The sequence below is a fragment of the Sebastes fasciatus genome, chromosome 18, assembly GCF_043250625.1.
Source record: "Sebastes fasciatus isolate fSebFas1 chromosome 18, fSebFas1.pri, whole genome shotgun sequence".
NCBI classification, from domain to species: domain Eukaryota; kingdom Metazoa; phylum Chordata; class Actinopteri; order Perciformes; family Sebastidae; genus Sebastes; species Sebastes fasciatus.
Genome location: NC_133812.1, coordinates 27,752,758 through 27,776,125, shown reverse-complemented (window position 1 = coordinate 27,776,125; position 23,368 = coordinate 27,752,758). Strand labels below are relative to the sequence as shown.

General features: G+C 42.1%; 1 protein-coding gene across 1 annotated transcript in view; it reads right to left on the bottom strand.

The window, feature by feature from the left end:
- Window positions 1-6,973: 6,973 nt before the first annotated feature.
- The window catches only part of nmbr (neuromedin B receptor), a 47,440-nt gene continuing 31,045 nt past the window's right edge, over window positions 6,974-23,368 (bottom strand). The window contains exons 4-5 of the mRNA XM_074615205.1: window positions 13,103-13,341; window positions 6,974-8,156 (exon numbers count right to left, since the gene is read on the bottom strand). Coding sequence (XP_074471306.1) covers window positions 7,994-8,156; window positions 13,103-13,341 — 402 coding nt within the window. The 3' untranslated portion in view covers window positions 6,974-7,993. The remainder of the gene's footprint in view (window positions 8,157-13,102; window positions 13,342-23,368) is intronic.

Genomic DNA, 23,368 nt, shown 5'->3' with positions numbered 1-23,368 from the left:
AGGCAATGTAGTCTGATTCATAAAATGACACTCTTGTATGTGATGTTCACATACAAGAGTTCTTACTTCTTGTTCCTCCTTTCAGTTTCTTCATAGTTTATTTTTCTACATTTCCCAGAATGCATCTCATCAGAGGACATGTAATTCAGCTGAGGGTTAAAGGATGAGGATGTTGATGAGAGATGTATTCTCATACAACGCTTCATGTATGTTACGAAAAGTTTTTCCTAATTTTTCGTGTCTGTTTCTACAAATGTCCAGCATCAATTTCCGCTCCAGTATTTTCAAAATAAACTTCCGTCTTTACAGGAAACAACTTGGTTAGGATTGTAGTTAAGTTACACCAAACCGGAAGTGGCGTAACTTAAGTGCGGAAGTTCCCTAACAAAAACGACTTACGTAGGTTCAGGAAAAGATCATCGTTTGGGTTGACCTCTTAAACCCCGATGGACCTGGTACCGGGTCCAAACAGGTTGTGTCCTGTTGCGTAGTTACAAAAAAGTTGCAATGGAAGATGATCTATTTATAGAATATGCATGCCATATCGTTTTGCAAAACAAATTAGTCTCCAGCTTTCAGAATATGTAAACAAACTGTATGTTGTCCAAACAATTGACCTCTGGTTTCACAATAAAACCAGATACGAGACCACAATAAGAGAAATATAGAATATTAATAGACTTGCAAATCATTTTTTTTCCGACTGAAAAAACACTGAAAGTTGCTCCCCATCACGTAAAATACAAAGTAACTTGTAGCTGAATTCAACCGATGGATTTATCTCTGTATAATTGTTCCTCATTGGTGTCCTTTCTCCTCTCTGCAGCTGGAAAGTGGCCTGTTATTCCTTTAACTAACTAGTGTTCACAAGAAAATATAGTGAGAATATGATTTTAATCAAATGTAATAATTTGTTCTGTTCTTTCCGTTCCGAGCAGCGCTGAAGATGCTTCATCTGAACACAGCAGGAACAGCTCTCTGCATTAAAACCCGTTATTATATGTACTTCTGTTACGTCATGTAGACATACCACGTAGGCTACTTATCAACTGTGCGCTCAAGATCAGACTGGAGACGTAACCACTTACCTTCCTTCATTTGTTCTTTTAAACAGAAAACACATGTTTGATATGGTGATAATTACTGGAAATGACAGACAATATAGCCAACAGCAGTAGGAAACGTCCAGCTCTCTGGTGACCTCCCTCCAGCCAGCCGACACCTCATTAAGGTGTTTGTAGTGAAATGAGGAGGTATTGTATAGATTTCAACCTCGCCAATCAGCCTCTCCTGGTCTGTTGAGGCCATTTCAAGGCGAGCGACAGAAACAGCTGGGCGTCTGACAAAAGTTCAGCTCAAAACGGCGTGCGACGTCGCGCTGCGTCGCTCACGACCAGGACATCTGTGTCTGTGATTACTATTGGGCTGCTGAGTCCACGGCTGTTATATTGATAAATGTGACGCTCTGGCTGCTCCGTGTCCGTGGTCTGATCTCAGGCTGGTTTGCAGGATAGGAGTTGCATGGTGATCCTCTTCATGGTGGCAGAGCTATTGTCTGCTTTGCTATTGTCTGGAATGCTTGTATGAGCACGAGTGTGCGCTTTTGTTTGGGGCGAGACAAAGTTTGCACTGGGGCCAATCACAATTCTGTTACGCTGCTGGAAACAAGAGTTCAATCTGGTAGCGATATATCGGCTGATGGTCATTCTTTAATAAACACCACAATAGTTCAGTTTAGAGAAAATGAAACTGGACGTTGTGACAAAGGACACGAACGAACAGCTGATCGTAATGTGAAAGTGAAACTTCAGAGGTGTCGTGTCATGAACTGAAGACCTGAATCAGCAGAGATGTTGAACTGTTAGTGGAGATCAATGAAAAGTCACCAACATCAGTAGAATCCATCCTCCACCACGTATACAGTGTTGAACAGACAAACGTTGTCGGTCATTAAGACCCAGTTGAAGTGATCCCATGCAGGAAAGAGAAGATTATATAAAACTAAGAGAGAGGAGAACAAAGAGGTAGGAGGTAAGAACAACGTGGTGTCTCATTATTCCTCTCACGGACACAGTCGGATAGATTGGTGTGATTGGATGCACGACAGGCCGCCATTATCGGAGAGAGAATTATCATTTTTAGCATAATAAGTCCTCTGCTAATTCTATGCTTGGGTGACCAAATTGAATAGCGGTTATTGCCTGTCCCATTTTAATGACATGTATGCACAGTAGTCTCCACTCCATCCGAATTACCTTTCACTTTCACTGTCAGTTAGTGGAAGTTCAGCACAGAGTGGAACGGCTGCTCTTCTACATTTCCACAACAGAAATGTGAACATTGGATAAAGCCAGGTTCAAAACTCTTGTTTCATTTGTTTGACATATTAGAATCAAATGTTTTTACTTTTTATCACTAAAAAATACTATAAAAATACTGTCAACGGTCATAAAAAAATCATTTTCTTCTTGCTTTTAGTAATAAATTGTTGTATAAATGAACAAACCTCTTTGTAAAAACCCTCAGAATATAGAGAGGACTGTAACTGGACAGTTTGGTGGATGTGAGAGCTACTGCAGTGGAGATTTCTGGATCAGATTTCTGAGAAAAAAGGGCCTACAGGTGAATGGGGTAAACATTCTAACTAATAGAAACTTCCCCAGTTAATTAATGACATTAAGACAATTATTGTTTTGTATTACAAGTTTTCAGAAATGTTGTGTTTAAATATGCGAATGAGGCATTATCTAATGTTAACTGTTGGTGAATTTAGGAGAAATCTACAGACGCAAATAGACAAAGAAGTAAAATAAACACAGAATCAAATATCGTATATACTGTAGGTAAGTCAGTTGTGCGTTCCATTGCAACGTCAGCGCCCAGCAGCAGAGCTACGCTTATTTCTAGTCTATTGACATATTTAATGTCTCTACCGAAATATCCTTTGTTGAACAATAAAATATCATAAATGCAATAAGCGTTTTCAGTCCAAAATGGCGGCAGTGGCTGGTGTCAAAAAACACTGGAAACAAAAGAAACAGAATATTCAATTTACTTAATTTATGTCTTCTCATTTTAAGTCAGCTCAGTGTGAGTCTTTGCTGTGTTTTGCTGTCATTTAGGCTGCTGTCACACTAGTTTCTCACCTGTCCTCTGGTGTTTGTGTGTTCCGACCAGAGACGTCAGTCCACTAACTTGTTGCTCTCGCTACCAACATCAGCTGCTCTGCTTCAATGATGTTGGTCTGAAAAAACGTGCATGCAGGCTGAAATTCAACCGTATTGTTCTGTCGGGAGATTCAGTAAAATCAAGTAAGATCAGGAGCTATGAGTAAGGAAAAGTCCACTAGCTGCTCGGCAGTGTAAATAGGCTGAAGCTAGTAGTGGAGCTCCGGCGGCACGCCTCCTCCTCCTCCGTCCTCTGTACGTCTTGATATGCGTCTTCGGCGACTCCAGTGCATCAACACATTGTTTTCCAGTCGCCTCATTTTCAAACTGTATCATCGCCTTGAGTGAAAAATTGCTACGAGGTAAAGAAAGATGACCAGGGCCGAGATCAAGTCACGTAGTCGTCCCTCCATTGATGCGTTCTGGAAGCCTGCTCTTCTTTGTTTACTTCAGCATGGAAACTCTGACCAATTAGAGAGCAGTTTCTTTGCGAATCAAAATTTCGGTCCGCTTGTAAATGCTGCCGTGTGAACACAAACCAAACCCGAGGCGATATGCAGCATTGTAACAATTTGATCCCTGATTCAGACCAGAGCAAACGAGCTACAGGTGTGAAAACGCCCTAAGTGTGGTAGTTTCCTCCTAGAAGACGTGAAGCGGCAGTTTTATACTCTGTTTAAAGATTTCAGTTTGAAGGTGATCTGCCCGTTTTGAAGACTTGATGTTGCTCATTCCCTCTCGGTATGTTTGTGTTCTAGGTTTCGTCGTGCATATTTACACGTACACACTGACTGTACAGTTTGTGTGTGATGTGGATGCACAGTGATGTTGACTGAGGTTAATTAAAACAAATAAATCAATCAGTACCCGAGGAACCACGCTGTGTTTCCTGGAGGGACTGATGTCACTTTTTTAATTGATCTGTTTGTTCTGTTGATCTGCTGGTGAGGAGCTGCATAATTCAGGGAACCCATAAATTAGCTCCTGTATTTGTTTTCCGTCCGTGGTTGCCATGGTCACATGATGAGTTGACAAACCATCAACTGAGGCAGTAGCAGAAAAATAACCCTGTATGTTAATGAGAGTGAAAGCCTGTCGCCCGCCTTAAAGAGAGCATCCAGTAGCTTTATGAAGACACGGCCCCGTCCTTAATGCTGATAACAGCGAGCAGCTCCTGCTGGAGACCGGGGCGCTGCTGAAACCATCACAGGTTGAATCATGAACCCCTGTCCTCCGAAAAGCTTCCTTTGTTATCCAACTTCCCTCCAGCTAATGACACATCAGAAGTTTTGCGGATCCAGCAGCTGTTCCAGCGCCCCCCCTCCACCGCTCTGACAGCCACCAACAGGTGCAATCAGACACTTTGACACCCACTTACCGACCGTAATTTCAGCTTCACTTACACCTGATTGTCTATTTATAAAGAGCTCAGACTGCTGGAGTGACAACCAGTAGTTAGACTTCCCTGAAACATGTCTCAGCCTTTAATGTTGCTTAAAAAAAACCACACATTTCTATATAAATAAGGAGAAATTGCTCCACTTGTGCGCTCACATAGGAACATTTATTCTGTGTTTATGAGACTCAAGCATCAATTTTTCCGACACAGAAACGTGAAACATGCCCGGCACTGAAAAAACACATCAAACATTTTAAAGAGGAAACATCAAGATGGAATCAAAAACGTACGTCACATGATCATCTTTTTTTTTGTGGTTGTTTTTCAATATACAGCACGTCCATCTGTCACGTCATGCCAAAGCAGCAACACAAAGCACCGACACTATAATCGTAAACACGGGGCTGTTAGTCTGCGCATCCGCCAGGAACCGCTCAGCGTCGTCACTGACTCATTCTTATAGGATAGAAAGTGTAGCATGTTTACAGAGCTTGGAGGTTTTTTTTGGCACTCGCAGAACCAGATGTCAGAGCAGAGGTGGACACATTATCCCGACACATGACACACTAGTGGTTTTGCTTTGGTTGAAACTGACTGTAGGTAGCAGGATTAGTGGAATATGTGACTCATCACTGATGGATGTAACATCATCTATGATTGGAGAAGGTCTTCATTTCAAATTTCCAACTTTTTATAATGTAATTTGGTACTAATTATAGGCTCGGGATTAAATCCAAATACGCTACTTGCTGGTGTAACCTGGAGAGTTTTTTAGTTCACGTCAAAAGGACATGCTCGAATGTAAAATGTGTATACCCTGCATACAATACAATATGTATGGAGATTAAGTCTTCTATAAATAAATCAATAATGAATGAATGTTTACTTGGTTTTAATGGAGAAGACAAATTGTTATTTTCCCTGAAATTACCGGCCAAATTTTTCGGGTGTTTTCCTACGAATAAACTTCCATCTTCACAGGAAGTTACTTAGTTAGGTTTAGGAAAAGATGGTGGTTTAGGATAAAATAACTCCGGAAGTGGTGCCACAAAAGTACGAAAGTTATATGACAAATAAATCAATGTTGACTTCTGGTTTCACACGGGACATGAACAGCGCTCTCCTGGTTTGTTGACCCACCCATCCACCCCGACCTCCTCCCTACACGGCATTCGCCGCTCTTTATACTTCCTGGTTCACAATTACGTGGATTAGATACGAACTGATTTTGTGGGATATATACGAATTACAGTGCATTACTTTTCATAGGTATATAGCTACGAGCGTGGGATGAGAACAAACCCAGTCTCACAGGAAGGCGAATAAATACCACGACATTACACAGACATTCTGAGTGTCATTTGTACGCCACACAAACATTCCCAGTTAGGTTTAGGCAAGAAAACCACTTAGTTAGGGTAAGGGAAAACGTTATGGTTGGGTGCTTTAAATAAGTAAGTAAACTAAGTAAACCATGTACGCAAACAACTACGGAAAACACGTCACAAAAGTCAATAAAAACATGTGACAAGCAACGTAACTTACAAAACAAAACACGGGTTTTTCAAAGACTTTGTTTCCTGCATTCTGGTGACGTTTAAAGAATGAAATAGAAAAATAATAAGTAGCTACACTGCAGCAGCATTTTACATCTTAAATACTTTTAATTTTACTTTTAATGCTCTGGAAATAAAACTGAAATAATTCACCCCTCTGGTGGAACTTATCTGTATTTAACAGTTTTTATTCATTCATTAATTTTTGCCCCTACTTATTTCTTTATCTTAGTTCTCTCCATTTATCTCTCCGTCTCTCACTCACTGAAGGTCCTTTCAGACAAAACGTGACGACGGCACCACTGCGCTCTGAAACCCGTTATTTCCAACAGCTTGCGCCGCGCCACAACGACTTTTGCCTGCGTTGAGCGAAGCCCAACTTCGGGCGCTGCACGTTGTGATGTACGGCAGTGTCCGGGTGGAAACAGTAAGGCATATAGACGCTGTACAGCGCCAGAAACAGGCGTGAACATTTTTCATAAATCAGGAGGAATACGGGAGAATGTGACCCCGGGAGGACACCGGGAGAGGGCGATGAAAAACGTGAGTCTGCAGGGAAAATGGGGAGGGTTGGCACGTATGCACAAGCAGTCTTTCTCTATTTTTATTCTACGTCTGTAACTCTTACCGTAGCATTTATACGTGGATGTGTTTACATTACAGTCAGTGCAGGATACATGGCGTACAAATGACACGCAGAAACCAGGAAAGGCGTACTTAATGCACGCTAAAAGCCTCACGCATTATCGTGGCATTTATACGCCTTTTCATGAGAACAGACTGAATTAGTACCAAATTACAGCAACTGAGCAATCCTCAGTTGCTGTAATTTAAAAAAATTATAAAGTTTTCTGGCAGCGTACCATGAACTTCTTCACGCTCAGCTGCGTCCCATTCCAGTGCGTGCTGGAGTGTCACCGCCGGCATCGTCTGCAAAGAGCAGCGATACGATCCTGAGGTCAGCATGCTGGACACCGTCCGTGAAACGGAGTCAGCGAGGCACAACCCCGCCAGAGCCCGACGCCCGCTGAGAATAAGCCCGATGTCCTGCCAAGAATACGAAATATCAAAGACCAGAAGGCGAGAGGCGGTGGCCCCTTAAGTCCACAAAACCTTCCACAAGAATCTAACAGAGTCGTACCTGGTGAACACAGAGATTAACAGAGCCACCAGACAGCTTCTGCTCCACACAGGGAGATATTTTGGTTTACAAGGCTTTGGGTAGTTTTTGTCTGCTACAGAATAGTTGTAGCAGGAGTTCAGAGAGAGACCATCCCGTATAACTGGAGAGTCAAATCCTCCAATGCATTCCCCCAAGGTGTCCTTGGATAAGTCTCATGTCTCTGTGTCCGACCCTCCTTATCAAGAGGCAGCAGACAATAAGACTCTCTCTCTCTCTGTGGGTCAATACAGAGTCACCAAATAGATGAAAATGGCTTTTTAGATCAATCGCTGATGAGCATTCCAGCAACAGAGAAACATGCTAGTGTGGTAGCCATGCTGTCAACAAGTCTGTCAGCCTCGGACGTGTGGTTTGGTAAACTTCCTCCGACACCTTCAGTAGGATTTATGCTTTAAGCCAACACTGTGGCTGTAGAAAGTTTGGCTTTTTGCCGTTCCCTTTTTCAAAAAGAGGCACTTTTTGTTGGGTTGCCGAGTCGAGGATGTAGATGAAGAAGTCCGGCTGGTGCATCCGTTGAACCGGTATCGAGGCTTGTATAGAGTTCCATCCATCCATCCATCCATCCATCCATCCATCCATCCACACAGTCTACCAAAGTCCCTGCTGGTCTCAGAGCTGCTTGAGTCCGACGTTTGCAGATCTCTCTGGAGCTGAAAACAGAAACAAGAGTCGCAGCCTCCCTCCCGCTTCACAGAGCCACTTCCTGTCTGTTGGAGTTGCCGTTGGCCGCCGGGGCGATGACGGCGGCGGTGGGCGTGGTCTTCTTGATGGAGGTGAGGCGGATGTGGGAGGTGCTGTGCAGGTAGCTGGCTTGGCGCTCGGGGCGGTTACCTTGACCACATCGCAGCTGGCTGAGGAAGAAGAAGAAGAAAGAGTTAACGGAGTCCTAAAGGATCTTTGCTTCCCTTGACACACTGACAGCTGTTGTTGTCTGTTGGGCTGCAGTTTGCCATGTTATGATTTGAGCATATTGTTTTATGCTAAATGCAGTACCTGTGAGGGTTTCTGGACAATATCTGTCATTGTTTTGTGTTGTTAATTGATTTCCAATAATAAATATATACATACATTTTACATAAAGCTGCATATTTGTCCACTCCCATGTTGATAAGAGTAGTAAATACTTGACAAATCTCAATTTAAGGTACATTTTGAATGGATAAAAAATGTGCGATTAATCACAATTAACTATTTTAATTGATTAACAGCCCTAATAATAATATTAAAACAAATGGGGAAAACATGTTTTATTGGTTCCCATTTTGGTAAACTGACTTTCATTTCTTTATTCAATCAGAAAAGGGCTCTTTGTGCTCCGACACTTTGCTCTGCAAAGGGTTAATAAAGGGGTTAATAACTCTGTTCAGAAATGGCTCCTACAACAGACCTAATCAGAAATAGATAATGGTATTTAATAGAACGGAATATGGAAAATAGACGGATAGGACTGGACCAGAATAAGGCATTCATCCAGAATAAGGTGCACCACAAGTAAAAACAGGAGACAAACGGCTGTACTAAATAATTAAGTAATTAATTTATGACAAAATAATAATTAAAAAAAAAAGTGTATGAGTGAAAATGTGCAGCGTGGATGTTGTTTTGTGGAGCCACAATGGAGCTGATGCTGCTGTTATATGAATGGGACACACTGTCTGACTGGCACAATGTGGTGATGCAGATAACTAAAGAGGAAGCTTGAATATAAAAGGCTCACAATGTACAGCTGACGGTTGTTTGGTAACAATGGTGCATTGTCTTTTAGTTTTTTTTTCTAATTCTAACTTTCCATGTAGTGATTTGTTTTCCAGTCTGCTCTCCTTCACCCTGTTGTTGTTGTTGTTGTTGTTGTTGTTGTTGTTGTTGGAGCTTTCTGCTGCTGATGCAGAGCAAACTTTCCTGTTGCTTCACATCAGAATCTTCTTGCTAGATAAAGACTGGTCTTTACTAAAATTAAGACTTTTTTTCTTGCAAATAGGTTTTAATTATTGCAAAGGAGGATTTGCACAAGAAGAGGTGCAGGTGACATGTTGTTATTACAGGACAGTCAAACAACGCATTTAACTTCAGTTCAGCCTGTTTGCACCAAAAGGCTAAATGCCACCATAATGCACAAGGCGTTTAGTGTGCAATAAGTACGCCTTTCTTCATTTGTGCGCCGTGTATCCTGTACTGACTGCTATGTAAACGGATCTGTGTATAAATGCTACAGTAAGAGTCAGTGATGTATAAAAAGAGAGAAAGACCACTAATGGTGGACGGGTCCAACAATCACAAGACTTTTAACCAGGAGACCGTTGTTTGGTAAGTTATGTTCGATGTTATGACGATTGTCACGTTTTTTATTGACGCTTGTAACGTGGTTTCTGAAGTTGTGTTATGTTGTTTCCGTACGTGTTTAACTTAGTTTACATAGTTATTTCAAGCCCAAACATGACGTATTCCCTTATCCTAACTAAGTGGTTTTGTTGCCTGAACCTAACTGCGGACGTTACTGTAGTTTTGTAGCGTGGCGTACAAATTACACACGAAAATGCGTACTCATGACACGCGGAATGTCCGTGTAATGTCGCGGTATTTATACAACTTCCCGTGAGGTCTGGTTGGTCAATTAGACTCACTTGTTCCAGCACTGCAAAATTTGAAAATTCGACAATTTATTTAGCCTTTCGTAATAGCAAACTGAATATCTGTTGGTTTCTTCAGTCAGACAAAGAAGCAATTTTATTTTCTGACATTTTATAGACAAAGCAATTAATTGATAAATCAAGAACATAATCTGCAGATTATTCGATGATGAAAACATTAATTGCAGCTATAATGGAGAGTCGACATTACAGCAGCTACAAAGGATGTTAAACTAAAATTACCAGGTCTCGGTTGTACGCCTCCGCCAACCAGTCCAGCTGCAGTTTACATCCACATCTGTCCAAAATGTCACCACTTCATCATTTTATCCTGTTAGACATTTGTGTTAAATTGTCATAATTACCCCCGCCAAGGCTCAAAGCCTAGGAAGGAGGTTATTTTTTCACCGGCGTTGGTTTGCTTTGCTTGTTTGTTTGTTGGTTTGTTGGTTTGTCCGTTTGGAGGATTACTCCAAAAGTTCACGATGGATTTGAATGAAATTTTTTGGAGGGGTGGGGTGTGGCACAATGAACAATCCATTAGATTTTTGTGGCGATTCAGGAATTTTTTTAAGGATTCAGCCAGAACATTAAGACCTCTGGGTATAACACATGCACAGTGTAGCTGATGACGCGTTGATGACGCATGACCCCGCCTCTTTCCTTCAGAGAGAGAGCGGGGGGGGGGGGGGGAGATGACAACTGTAGATTCAGCGTTTTTTCACATTAAACGTGAAATTGAAATTACAGTTGAGTTCAACCAAAGTACACTTGGTGATTGTTAGAAAGAGTAACGACGACGGTTTAGGTGAGTTTTAGTTTGTTTCTGTCCAGTTTGAATGAAGTAAACAAAAATACACAATACAATACAATCGTTCTCGGACACCTTGACGGAGGTCTGCGCTCTCCGAGTGCCATTCTTGTTAACATATGAGTTATGGCCAAAATGCTGGTTTGTGAGGTCACAACGACCTTTAACCACCAAATTCTCATCATTTCATCCTTGAGTCGAAGTAGACGTTTGTGCCCAATTTGAAAAAAAATCCCTCCAGGCGTTCCTCTGATATCTCATTCACAAAAATGGTACGGACAGAAGGACGGACAACCCAAAACCATAATGCATCTGGTCCGGGGTGTCGTCGGCGCAGAGGCATAACAGAAAACTCAAGTCACTATGAAATAATTTGACAACACCTCCAGCAGTCAGACTTTATAGAAATCTGTACCGGCTGTGTGTGGACTGATTTTATTTCTCCCAGAGTCCCAAAGAAGCAGGAAATAAAGATGGTTAACAGGCTCCCCGGGTACAGAATGTGAAGGCTTAACATTGCTGTACTTTATGGAAATCCTCACATTTGGTCTTATAACACAGTTCGGTTGAAACTTCCTTTAGAATAATAAGAAATAAATCCAAAGACCGGTGAATTACGGCGCGTGCTTCATGCAACAACCCCTTCGTAATTGCTTCCCGAAGGCGCGTCTTATTTCCCTCCGTTTTCTCTGCTGCTTCATTAGGTGTCAGGATTTTGCCTGCAAATCTGACCCCCAATGAACGCACAGAAGCCCGTCTCCGGGTTGCTGCCGCTCTCTGTGACTTGTCACAGGTTTTTGGGAGGATTGTGCCAGAGTTTTGAAAGAAGGGTTTCCCATCTTGCTGAGGAAGAATAATGATGTTCAGTGGAAGTGGGAGCACTCAAAAGGAGATTTAGAGAACGACGGAGCCGTGATTACTTCATCTCGCGTCGAGGTTATGGAGTCCATTTACGGTGAAAATGGAAGAACTCGCTCGCTGTTTTTTTTTTTTTTCCTGAATCTCTTTCGGAGCTCAACAAATGTTCAGCCTTCTGGAAAGTTTTGATTAGTCTACAATTGCAATTTACAACGGTCTGTACACAGAGAGCAAAACATCAGCAGCAGCACCCGGCCAATACTGAGCAGCAGCATGCCTCAGCTGCCTGTTCATCTATCTCCTCGGGTCATCAATACATCTTATTATCTGCATTCTATAGATACAATCAATACCATGTAGGGAGGAGGTCAGTGTAGATGGGTGGGTAAAAAAACTAAGTAATTTTTTTTCACGTAACTTCCGTACTTAAAGCTTCAGTAGTCAGTATATTTTTGGCATCATTGTGTAAAAATCCCATAATAACCTTTCAGCATACCTTTCAAGTGTTCTGAGAGAAAATTAGACTTCTGCTCCTCCTCATGGCTCTGTTATCAGGCTTTAGAACATCTAGTTAATATATCAACTTGGCAGTCTCTTTTTGAAATGGGTGCAGTTACTGTAAATATGAAATGATGAAGGCTTTGTGACTCATGAATATGGGCATTGTGTTTGTTCAGGCAGAGCATTGCATTAGCTGATTGGCATCTGCTGTTTCATGCTTAAATCACAATCACTGGCTCATTCATCAGCTGACAAGAGATGCCCAATCATATTCAATCAAACGGCTGCAGCAGCAGCTCCCCCCCGACTCCCCAACATCCTTATGGGCTAGAATGTTTTAATTGCAATCAAGAAATCAAATGCTCTGACCAAAAAAAAGAAGAAAAATAGCCGATATCTGTGGCTGTCGCAGGACTGTAATAAACCCGTCCAATCACTTCATTCAACCTGAATGAAATTTAAGAAATGTTTATATGTATATTCAACCAATGACATGAATTGTCCCTATGATTATTGGACATACTGTAGTTAGAGGCTGAAATGTATGGAGGACGGAACCTGCCAAAATAAAAAATAAATGGATAAATAAATAAATAATAATTATCATTAGACCCCATGATGACAAACATTTAGTGACAACTCAAAATAAATAAATGCAATGAATACATAAATTTAAAAATATATATAAAAAATAAATAATTGAACAAGTAAATAGAAAATAAATGAATTCAAAAATGAATGAATTAATTTAAAAATGAATTAAAAAAATAACATAAATAAATAAAAGGTAAAATAAAGAAGCATAATCAGCAGAGGAAATATGTAAGTGAATTAATACTAAATAAATAAAGAAGCAAATTAAAACAAATATCAATGTATGTCACATTTTATCAATTAATTAATTATTTTTGCTACATTTAATGACATATTTATGTTTTTATTCATTTATATTTGATTTAGTGTCAGGATCCAGAAACGGTTATCTGACGTGAGGTCCAACCTGTTGAAGTGGCGGCGGAAGCTCTCGCTGAGCAGGTAGAGGGCGAAGGGGTTGACGCAGGACGAGGAGAAGCTGAGGACTCTGGCCAGCAGGGTGACGACCAGGTGAGCCAGCGACAGGTCCATCTGGTGGTAGTGGAAGGAGCGGTACATGTAGAGCACGTGGTTGGGGAACCAGCACAGGGCGAAGAGGCCCACGAACACCAACACGATCTTAGCCAGACGCTTCCTCGTCTCCATCTGGACGAGCGGAGATAAAAAAGAAACAATGAGAAATAATCAGCTGGGATGGAAGATAAAGCTGCTAACTACTGCATCATTTACATTTTATATTCTGGGAGACATACTGGGCTGAGCTGCTCAAACCACTACAACTATGAGAGCTTTGTGTTGTTAACGGGATGCATTTGCTTAACATACTGCAGATAAAATATGTAACCCTTTGGCTGTGAACACGACACCCTGACCTGCACAAAATTGATTTTAATGCACAAAATAATTCATATTTATTCCAAATTACTGTCAGTATTAATGTAGAACACAAGTCTAGATCTTAAAATGCTTCCTGCAAAGTCACACGAGAACATGGAGTTTCTTTATACTTTCTAAATAGTTTGGGAGGATAACTTTGGGAGGAAAGGTGAGCACCGCATGGATTATATTCACTGGCATTGGTTTCACCAGTCAGGATGTTTGTCCTTGAGACGCTCCGAAGTCGTAGGGAGATGTGGAGGTGGATGTTTGGTGTATAACGTGCAGGACTGTGAGACCAGAGTCTGGCTTCATGTGCTGAAGTTTAGGCTACAAAAACACATTGGTTAAGATTTAGGAAAGATCTCCTGTCTCCTGCTTCTCAGTGATCTTTTTAGACTTTTTAGACTTTATTGTCCCACAAGGTTTTCCACAGCACTGTACTTGTAACACAGCAACAGTAATAACAACAGAAAATGACGGAGAGCATTACACACTCAGGCCTATTCAGCGACGCCTGTTGTGTAAGGCGGCTATGACTGTATCAAGCTTTTCCCAAAGCGAGCCCTTTTGCACCTCGGTGTTCTGTACCGGTGTCCGGAGCGGTGCGTTATGGTGAGGTGGTGATTGAGGTGGGTGTGTGATGTCCTGTGCTACTGAGATTGCAATGCGTGCAATGGCTTTGTTGTTTAGTTCTGTGAGGTTGGGTGTCAGGAGACCAGTTATCCTGGCAGCAGTAGTTGCATTACATTTTTTTCCAAACATATTTACTGATGCATATTAGTAGTATATGAATGTAGATTTTTAGAAGACAGGGTTGGTTTGTAAAGATCAAGCCGTTCTTACTCCGAACTACTCATATACCAACGCCGTGTTGATTTGTCACGTAACTTCTGGAGTTGTTTAAACCCAAACCATCATTATCTTGTCCTGATCGTAACAAAGACGTTTTTCTCGGAGAACTTCCACACTTAAGTTACAACACATTCCAGTGTGACGTAACTTAACTACAATCTTTTTCCTGATCCTAACTGAGCAGTTTTGTTGTCCAAACATAACCAAATTCTTTCCTGTGAAGACAGAAGTTTATTTTGAAAAGACTCGAGCAGATATTGATGCTGGACATTCGTAGGAAAACGCACAGGATAACGTGTCTTAAGATATCATATGAATCGTTGTATGAGGATACGTTGACCCCGGAGACCGCTGAAACTAAAAGTCAACGTTAACTTATTTTGTCACTTCCGTCTTTGGTCAGTGAAGTTAACGTCAACCACAGTCTTTTCCTAACTCTAACTAAGTGGTTGTGTTGCCTAAACTTAACTTCATGTGAAGACACTTTTAAAAAGACACTATACATGTAACGAGCATATGCTGAAACGCCATCCCTGACGCATCCAAAACGGACACTAGAGGGGTATCTAGAGCGTCATAGCGTCGGTATTTGACGAGTTGGGAGAAAGAATATGTTGTAAAGATCCAGACACAATCTGTCTGATACTAAACTTGTTAAACCCCTACGGATGTCAGTTTGCTAATAGTTGAAATAATGCAGCTAGAAAGCCGTTAAATGCTGAGATACAAACGGCTTCACATTTTTCACCGCTGCTTTAAAATCCATCACGCATGACGTAGGATTCGTTAAAAGCCCAAATAACAACTGATGCAAACAGTAAACACCCATCCTGTTACACTAACGATCACTTATTTTTGGGGACAAACTGTAATCAAGCTTGAGAAGAGGAAAGGTTCGACTCCCACCGGGACCTGGATGCTAAAAGCTTCCTCCGAATGTCTCCTGATGAAATGGACGGACACAGACAACGAGACGGACGGAGAATTGATCCGGAATCATGTTTAAACATCAAATGCGTTACGTGTTCGAGCGATGAACAAGGAGTTTGACCTTGTCAGGCGGATGCTCGGTGATTGCCAGAGACATATGAAAAAGGTCAATTATGTCACTCATGCGGACTTTGCACAGGTCAGCCATCCGCTGAAACGTAAAGATTGAACTCAACACAAACACTCGTAGAAATGTCAGCGGTGTTTCTCAGAGTGCTTCTGTGTGTTCTCCTCAGACCTCCTGACCTTCTGATGTACACGCATGAACTGGACCACAGAAAGAACATGAATAATGTTCTCTCTTCTTTCTACATGCATCTAAATCCTTTATAGTTTACATCCACAAATTAAACTCAGAGGGGCTCATTAGACCTTCTCACCCCAAACAGAGAGAGAATCTGACTCGTGTTGTTGACACCCAAGGCCACGTTGATCTCCCTCAGGTGCAGGCAGCTTTTTTATCGTCTCTCAACTGCATCTGTTTGGTATTTCGGTGAGTGAACCTGACGTCACTGCAGTGAACTGGAAGGGAAGACGTAGTTTGTCTGGTAGTAGTGTAACTTTGGTGTCAAGAAAGTGTCACGTAAAGCCCTTTTTCACATGCTGGACCTCCATGTTTTACTTTGAAATAAATCTGCAACCATGAAGTAAATTAACAGACTTAACGAGTAGTATCCAACGGTTCCTCTAAGATTCATCCACAACTTCTATTTAGATCAGTGAGCAACCTCCGCATCTGAGAAATGAAGCCAATGCTGAAGTACCTTAAACTTGCATTCTCTCTAACAGCCAGCAGGGGGCGACTCCTCTGGTTGCTAAAAGAAGTCTGATTGTAGAGAAGTCAATGAGAAAATGAGCCTACTTCTCTCTTGATTTATTACCTCAGTAAACATTGTAAACATGAGTTTATGGTCTCAATCTCTAGTTTCAAGTCTTCTTCAATACAGCATGATGTTCATTTAGTAAATTATGGTCCCATTTAGAGTCAGATAGACCATAAAGCAGGAGATGCTTTAGGGCGGGGCTACCTTGTGATTGACAGGTCGCTACCGCGGCGTCGTCCGGTCTGTTTTCGTCTTCTTCTTAAATGTCTTATTCAGCGTTTGGTTGTACTTAACTCCACCCTCTCGTCTCACTTGTGGTTGCAAAAAAAACCAGACGGCGACGGCCAAAAGCCAAGATGGTGACGACCAAAAACCAAGATAATGACGACCAAAGACCAAAATGGTGACGGCCAAAAACCAAGATGGTGACGACCAAAGACCAAAATGGCAACGGCCAACAACGTGGCATTTATATGCCTTTTCATGCGAACAGGCTGCTTCAAACTGCGACTGTAATCTGGGAGATAATATGTTTCCCTCTAAACATAATTGAGAAGGCTGTTTAGTTGCTTGAGAAGGTCATTTTGTAGGAGACGGGGTTGGTCTCTGACATACATATACTGTATGTTGATATATGTTGATAAGTTCAGTTTCATCCGTGTTCACATGACATCAGACTGAATGTTGATGAGCAGAACTGTGGCCAATTGATTGTGTCTTTTTGAAGTTTGACCCTCTGAATGTCTGGAGCGCTCACCTGATGCGATGTCATTTGATATTGTTTGTTGGTAAATTGGACCGAGGAGGATTACATGACTCTTCACAATGAACTTAATGAGATTCTGCTCGGTGAAGAACGGCTGCAGGTTCCAGTTTAGCGTCATTAAGTTGAAAAAGCAGCCGAAGGCATCTCACCTTGACTGCCTCGCCGCTCAAAGACGAGAAACAGTAAATAAAAAAAGTTAACCGACAGCAAAGTGAGCTGATTCCAGAGCACGGATCATCTCTGCTCTCTCCCGTCTGGCTGCCGCTGATTTGTCTTTGCTCTGATTTGCCGCCAGCGTTCGGGCAGTTTGGCGTTTCTCCAAAGATCCTCTTAGGAACCTGCAGCTCCGGGCCACAACGCATCTGGACGGTGGATTAAATGTGTGCGTGTATTGTCAGACGTATAAATATACTTTCATACTTGTATTTCCTTGTGTGTGTCTGTTCAGTACACACACACACACACGCACACAAACACACACCTGCAGCTGCTGCCACGGCTGAGTGTATTCAGATGTCTGTAATGGAGTTTCTCCTCAGCTCATTGATGATAAATCTTCAGAGCCGCTGCCTTTGTCACCGAGGAAGAAGCCTGCAAAGCCACCTGGGAGTTTGCGGGCTGCTAGCTCCCATTTAGAGGCACGTTTGAGACCGATCGACACCTGAGGTGGCGGCGGCGGTGCAGCGAGGCGTCAACTTGTCATATTTCTATTAGGCTCCAAATGCTGAAATCCGGAGCCAAAATTTCATATTTGTGCACTAGTTGTTGTGTCTGCAGATGAAATACTGTATAAATGATGATGATGTTACCCAGCATGCACCGCCATCAAACATTAATCCGCATCAAATATGTAGTTAAAGGCGGGGTTGTAAACTCTCATCACATCCTGAAAGCAATCAATTAGGGCTGTCAAAGATAACAACACGTTAACAGAAATTAGTTTTAACGCCACTCATTTCTTTAACATATTAACGCAACTTTTGAGCTTAAGGTTGTAGCGGACTCAGTTTTAAAGCCATGTTCATTGTTTACGTTCATAATGATAGTTTTGGCGGAGTGGCTTTCCGGCTTTGGGACTTTCTCTCCAGATTTCGGGACTTTTGGAGCTCCGTTCATTGGAAAAGAGTTGACAACAACGGGCTGGGTTTCCTTCACCCACCCTGCCTTTAACAAGTGTTCTGAATCAATCTCTTTTAACTGTTAGTGGTTGTAAAGAAAACAAAGCCGGCTCTATCCGAGTGTCACCATTAATAGACAGAAGAGAAAACAAACATGATCAGCTCAACAAAAGCTGGAGAAACAAAACAGGAAAGCAGCAGCGAGATGAAAAACAACTCGATGCATTCAGTGATTAAAGTGAATGGGAGGGTGAAGTGTGCGCTCTGGGAAATGTCTTTTCACGGTAGTGGGTCAATTTCACAGAGAGAGACGGAGAGACAATGTGGACGGCGTTGGGAGGAGTGTGTCTGAGTGGGTTACAATGGCCATCTCACGTCTAAACAAACAGACACTTCACTCTCCGTCCGCTGCTCAGAAACAACAGCAGGAAGCCTCGTTATTTAGCATATGACTCTTTCATTAAGTCTGAGATGAACGTTATTTAGTGGGATGGCGGACGTGATGGAGGTCTGCGCTCTCCGAGGGCACTTATTGTGTTCTGTATTGCATTGTATTGCCAGCACTTGTAATGTCTTCAAGTGTCTTATTGTGTTAGTAGTTTATTGTTTATTATTTATGTAATTTAAGATGTCGTGCTGCAAAACAAATTGAAAAAGAAAAACTAAATGTTTCAAATAAACCAACGTTGACTGTAAGGATGAAACAGGATGTGAGGAGCAGACAAGCTAGTATGACAAGCTAGTAAGACATGGTGGGTACCGATGGATTCATCATATTTTCTAGTTTCATATGATGCCAGTGTCTTCATCTTTATTGCAACAACCTAAAAATCTAAAAAAGTTAAATGCGTTAGAGAAATTAGTGGCGTTAAAACTTATTTGCGTTAATATCGTGTTAACTTTGACGGCCCCACAGAACTAAAGACGTTCCCGTCATCCGGTCTTTAATCTTCTATTCCCAGATGTTCTTTACTCTTTCAATGAAAAAGCACTAAGAAGCTGTTTTCTCTCGTCACCTCACACCTGCTGTTCTTTGCACCGTCGCTGCTGCTTTGAGGTGTTGATTAGAGCATTTATCTTCACGGATCAAAGACCTTCCCTGGATAGATACTGACGAGCTGCAGCTCCGTCACCTTCACTACCTTTAAAGTTTCTGCTCATTTTCAACAACACACAAATGAGACGTTGGTGTGTCCCAATATGTTTTCTTTCTGTCCAGACGGTGGTTCAAAGCAGCTTTGAAGACTAAACGAGACTAATGACCTCCAGACGAGGGTCACGGGACAGATGGAGGCTTCTTTTCGGTAGCTTTGCTAACTACGATAAAGTTACTAATACTGTAGGAAGGTGATCGGAGCCGGAGGGAGAAGCTTGCTTCATCTGTGTCGACTCTTGTCCTGCACGTCCAACCCATTCTCACTCCCAAATGTCAAATACCGCGACTTGTCCGTGCCCCTCGAGGTCTGATACCAACCCACCGAGCTAAAATATAAACCCATCCGCGTCAGTAGAAGACGTTCAGAGCAACTGATGTAGATTAAAGAGTGAGGAGTGGCACGTAGGGCGGTGGAAGGGGAGGATGGACGGGTCCAACTAACCTGCCCGTTAGCACCAAAAGGTGTATAAATGCCACGTTAATCTGTAAGGTGTTTAGTGTGCAATAAGAACGTTTTTCTTGATTTCCACGTGTCATTTGAACGCCATGAATCCTGTACAGACTGCAATGTAAACGCATCCATGTAAAAATGCTACGCTAAGAGTTAGTGACGTAGTATAAATAGCGAGAAAGAGAACTTATGGTGGGCGGGTCCAACAAACGCCGGACATTTAACCAGGAGACCGCTGTTGACCTGTATTTTGTAAGTTACGTTAGTGAAGTTTGTCATGTGACATATATGTTTTCCATAGTTGTTTCCGTACATGTTTTTTACTTATATTACTTATTTTACGCCCAACCATGACGTTTCCCCGTACCCTAACTAAGTGGTTTTCTTGCCTGAACATAACTGCAGACGTTTGCATGGCGTACAAATGACAAGTCTCTGAAACTCAACTGGCGATGTTGGTGGTATTGGTACTACAGTATCGACTAATAGTGGTACAGCGGAGCACTTCCAGTGACATAACACACACACACACAGTTTGTATTATTGAGTGTGCAATAAGATCCAGAGGAAATGAAAAACTGTCTGATTTCATCCACGGATATGAATCTGAAAGACGTCGCAACACTCACACGAGTTGCTCGAGTGTTTGTTTTGCTTTGCTATTGTCGAGATTTCATGAATAAACATGAACTCTCATCATTGTCTTTATAACAGAAGCAGATGGCAGGAACGTTCGAGTTAAACTGCTGCTGCGACGAGTTTTTTTCATGTTGCGTTTCTAGTTGTTGTTGCATATGTTTCTATTTGATACAATACAACACAAATACACATATTAATGTGTACTTCACTGCCTGTATTCAGACTGAGAGGTTGATGTGAGACAGGATGTTACTCTGTGTTACATTTAGTTCATGTTGATTTCTTTTATACTAAATGTAAAACACTGCTATCAGAGAGTGTGCTCAGTAAGAAGAGTATCACATCCGTCACAGACGAGCTGCAGACGCGTTTTCTATCTGCTGCAAAGCACAAAAAAATGTCAAACAACTCAAAGTATAATTGGCTGCTACGATGCCATCAGCCACAGATCTCGACTTACTAATCCATACCCTTGTCTTTTCACGCCCAGACTACTGCGATGCTCTTTTCTCAGTCTCAGTCGAGTGGCCCGGTCCCGCCTGCAGCCAAGCTGTTAACTAAAACCAAGCGTAGATCCCACATCTCACCAGTCCTCACATCCCTTCACACACATCCCCATAAAGTACAGAATAGACTTCCAGGCATTGCTCATCACACACAATGCTCCTTCATACATCTCCGAAATCCTCATACCACCTCTAGGCCACTCAGATCATCAAATATTAGGCGAGGCCAGAAGAGAATATTAGAGAGCAGCGCCGTCCAAAGTTAAAATAAAAAATATTTGAACTTTTTGCCGGAGAAAGTTGTTCAAGTTTACAATAGAATATTAAGAGAAGGCTGCATTTTATAGATATATGTATTACTGGAATAATTACATAAAATATTCAACCCGGTCTCACAGGAAGGCGTATAAATAGCACGACATTACGCGGACATTAAGCGTGTTAGGAGTACGCATTTTAGTGTTTTCGTGCCTCAGTTGTACGCCACTTTTCACAGGTCATTTGTACGTCACGCAAGTTGGGTTTAGATAAGAAAACCACTTAGTTAGGGTAAGGGAAAACATCATGGTTGAACTCATAATAAGTAAGTAAATTAAGTAAAATATGGAAACAACTACAGAAAACACGTCACAAATGTCAATAAAAAACTGACTGTCGTCACGTGACAAACGTCACTAACGTCACTTACCAAACAAAACACCGGGCAACCTGTTCTCACTCCAAACTCGTCAAATACCGCCGCTTGGTCAGTGCCCCTCGGCATCGGAGACCGACACACGGGGTACCCCTCTTGCGTTACTTTTGGACGGACCAGGGACGGCGTGTCAATATACGCTCATTACATGCATGGTGTCCTCACAAAATAAAGGTAGGTTTCGGGAACCACTTAGTTAGGGGTTAGGAAACGGTCGAGGTTGACGTTAACTTCACTGATTGTTACGGCTGTATGTGTTTTCTGTGCTGTTGTCCCTTTTCCCTCTCCAGTAGCTCTGCTCTGGTGTGCTGCATTTGCTAAACGAGGTTGGGAATGAAGTGCTTAAAAGCTCCGGTGCCAGCAGCAGAAGGGAGAGGCTTCTGGTGTGGGGACTGCTGGTTTTGCTGCCTCTCAGCCTATGATTTTTGCATGGTCTTGTTCGTATCTATTAGTTAATAAATCCTATGGATTTGAGTGTTCTAAAAGTGTCTTCTGTGGTTGATTTGGGTCAGTGTTGGAGTGTTGTTCGCCTCAATAGGGCCGCCCAAAGGGTGGGCCGTAACAAATGGGGGCTCGTCCGGGATTAGAACGTCCATGAGGTGAAGTAACTAAGTGTTGTGTGTATCTTGTGGCCTTTGAGTGTAGAGTTTGCCGGTTCGTCACATGCTGTCGCTAAAGGGTGCCTCCGTGCGACGTTCTCCGAAGCCGAGGGGCGCTGACCAAGCGGCGGTATTTGACCCACCCCCCAACCTCTGTTAGATCAGCTGAGTGCATTAACGGCTTAAAAACAAACTTCTCATTTGTGTCCTCTGTATTTGTATTCTTTCTGTTTAGAGCTTCTTATTTTTCTGCAAGATTTTATATAAATGAAATCTGACTTACAAGCTACGAGCTAAAAGCTACGTTCGTGCCACAAACCGTGAACATGCTGGAGCTGCAGCTCTGCCTTCAGGACGTTTCCTCTCACAGCTCACAGCTCAGAGGGTCGGTGCAGCTCGTTCAAGTGATTTACATGGAGGCTGAACCGTTAAATTCAAAACACACGGGAAGAGCTCCCAGTGCAGCTTTAAGGAGAAGGTTAGTCCTTTAAATGTGTGCACTTTATGTAATTTATATAACTTGTTAATGTCAGGACCTTAAAGTAGTTGGTGGAACAGCCTCAGCACACTGATGATGATGAGGATGTATCTGCAGCAATAAGTGAAGAAGACGTAGTGAGTTATTAAAGATGATGTCATTAAGCTGTCAGGGTGTTTTCACAGTGAAGGACAGCAGAGGGACAAAGAAGTGATCTCAGAGACTCTCCGAGGACGGACGATCCAATCTCTCTGTGATTCCATTTGTCTCTCTCTAACTTGAACGGAGAACTTAAGAGTTTGTGAAGCAGGAGAGTTTTCAGCCGCGGGTCATGACTCAACTTTATTGTTTTCCTTTCACAGTAAATGTGCTTGTGAGAAATGACTCACGGAGATCCTGGAGATGCAGGTTGATGTGTGAACGGAGCCAGATGATGCTGCTGTTGTTTATGTCTCAGCTCATTTATCTCTCTTCATTTGCTTTGTATTTATTGCTTCATATTTCTGTGTTATGTTTCTCTCTGCAGTATGTTTGTTTCTGAGATAAGCATGTCAGAAGTAAACATGGTATTACATAATAGTGTGCACGGTGCCAGCTCTAGTTGGGCTGAATCAAACAAACTGATAACGTTACAGACAATCACATCATCTTCTTGTCCAGTTTAACCCTTTAAAAGCAGCTTAATGAGCTCAGAGGAGAGTTTTTGATTAATATACACTA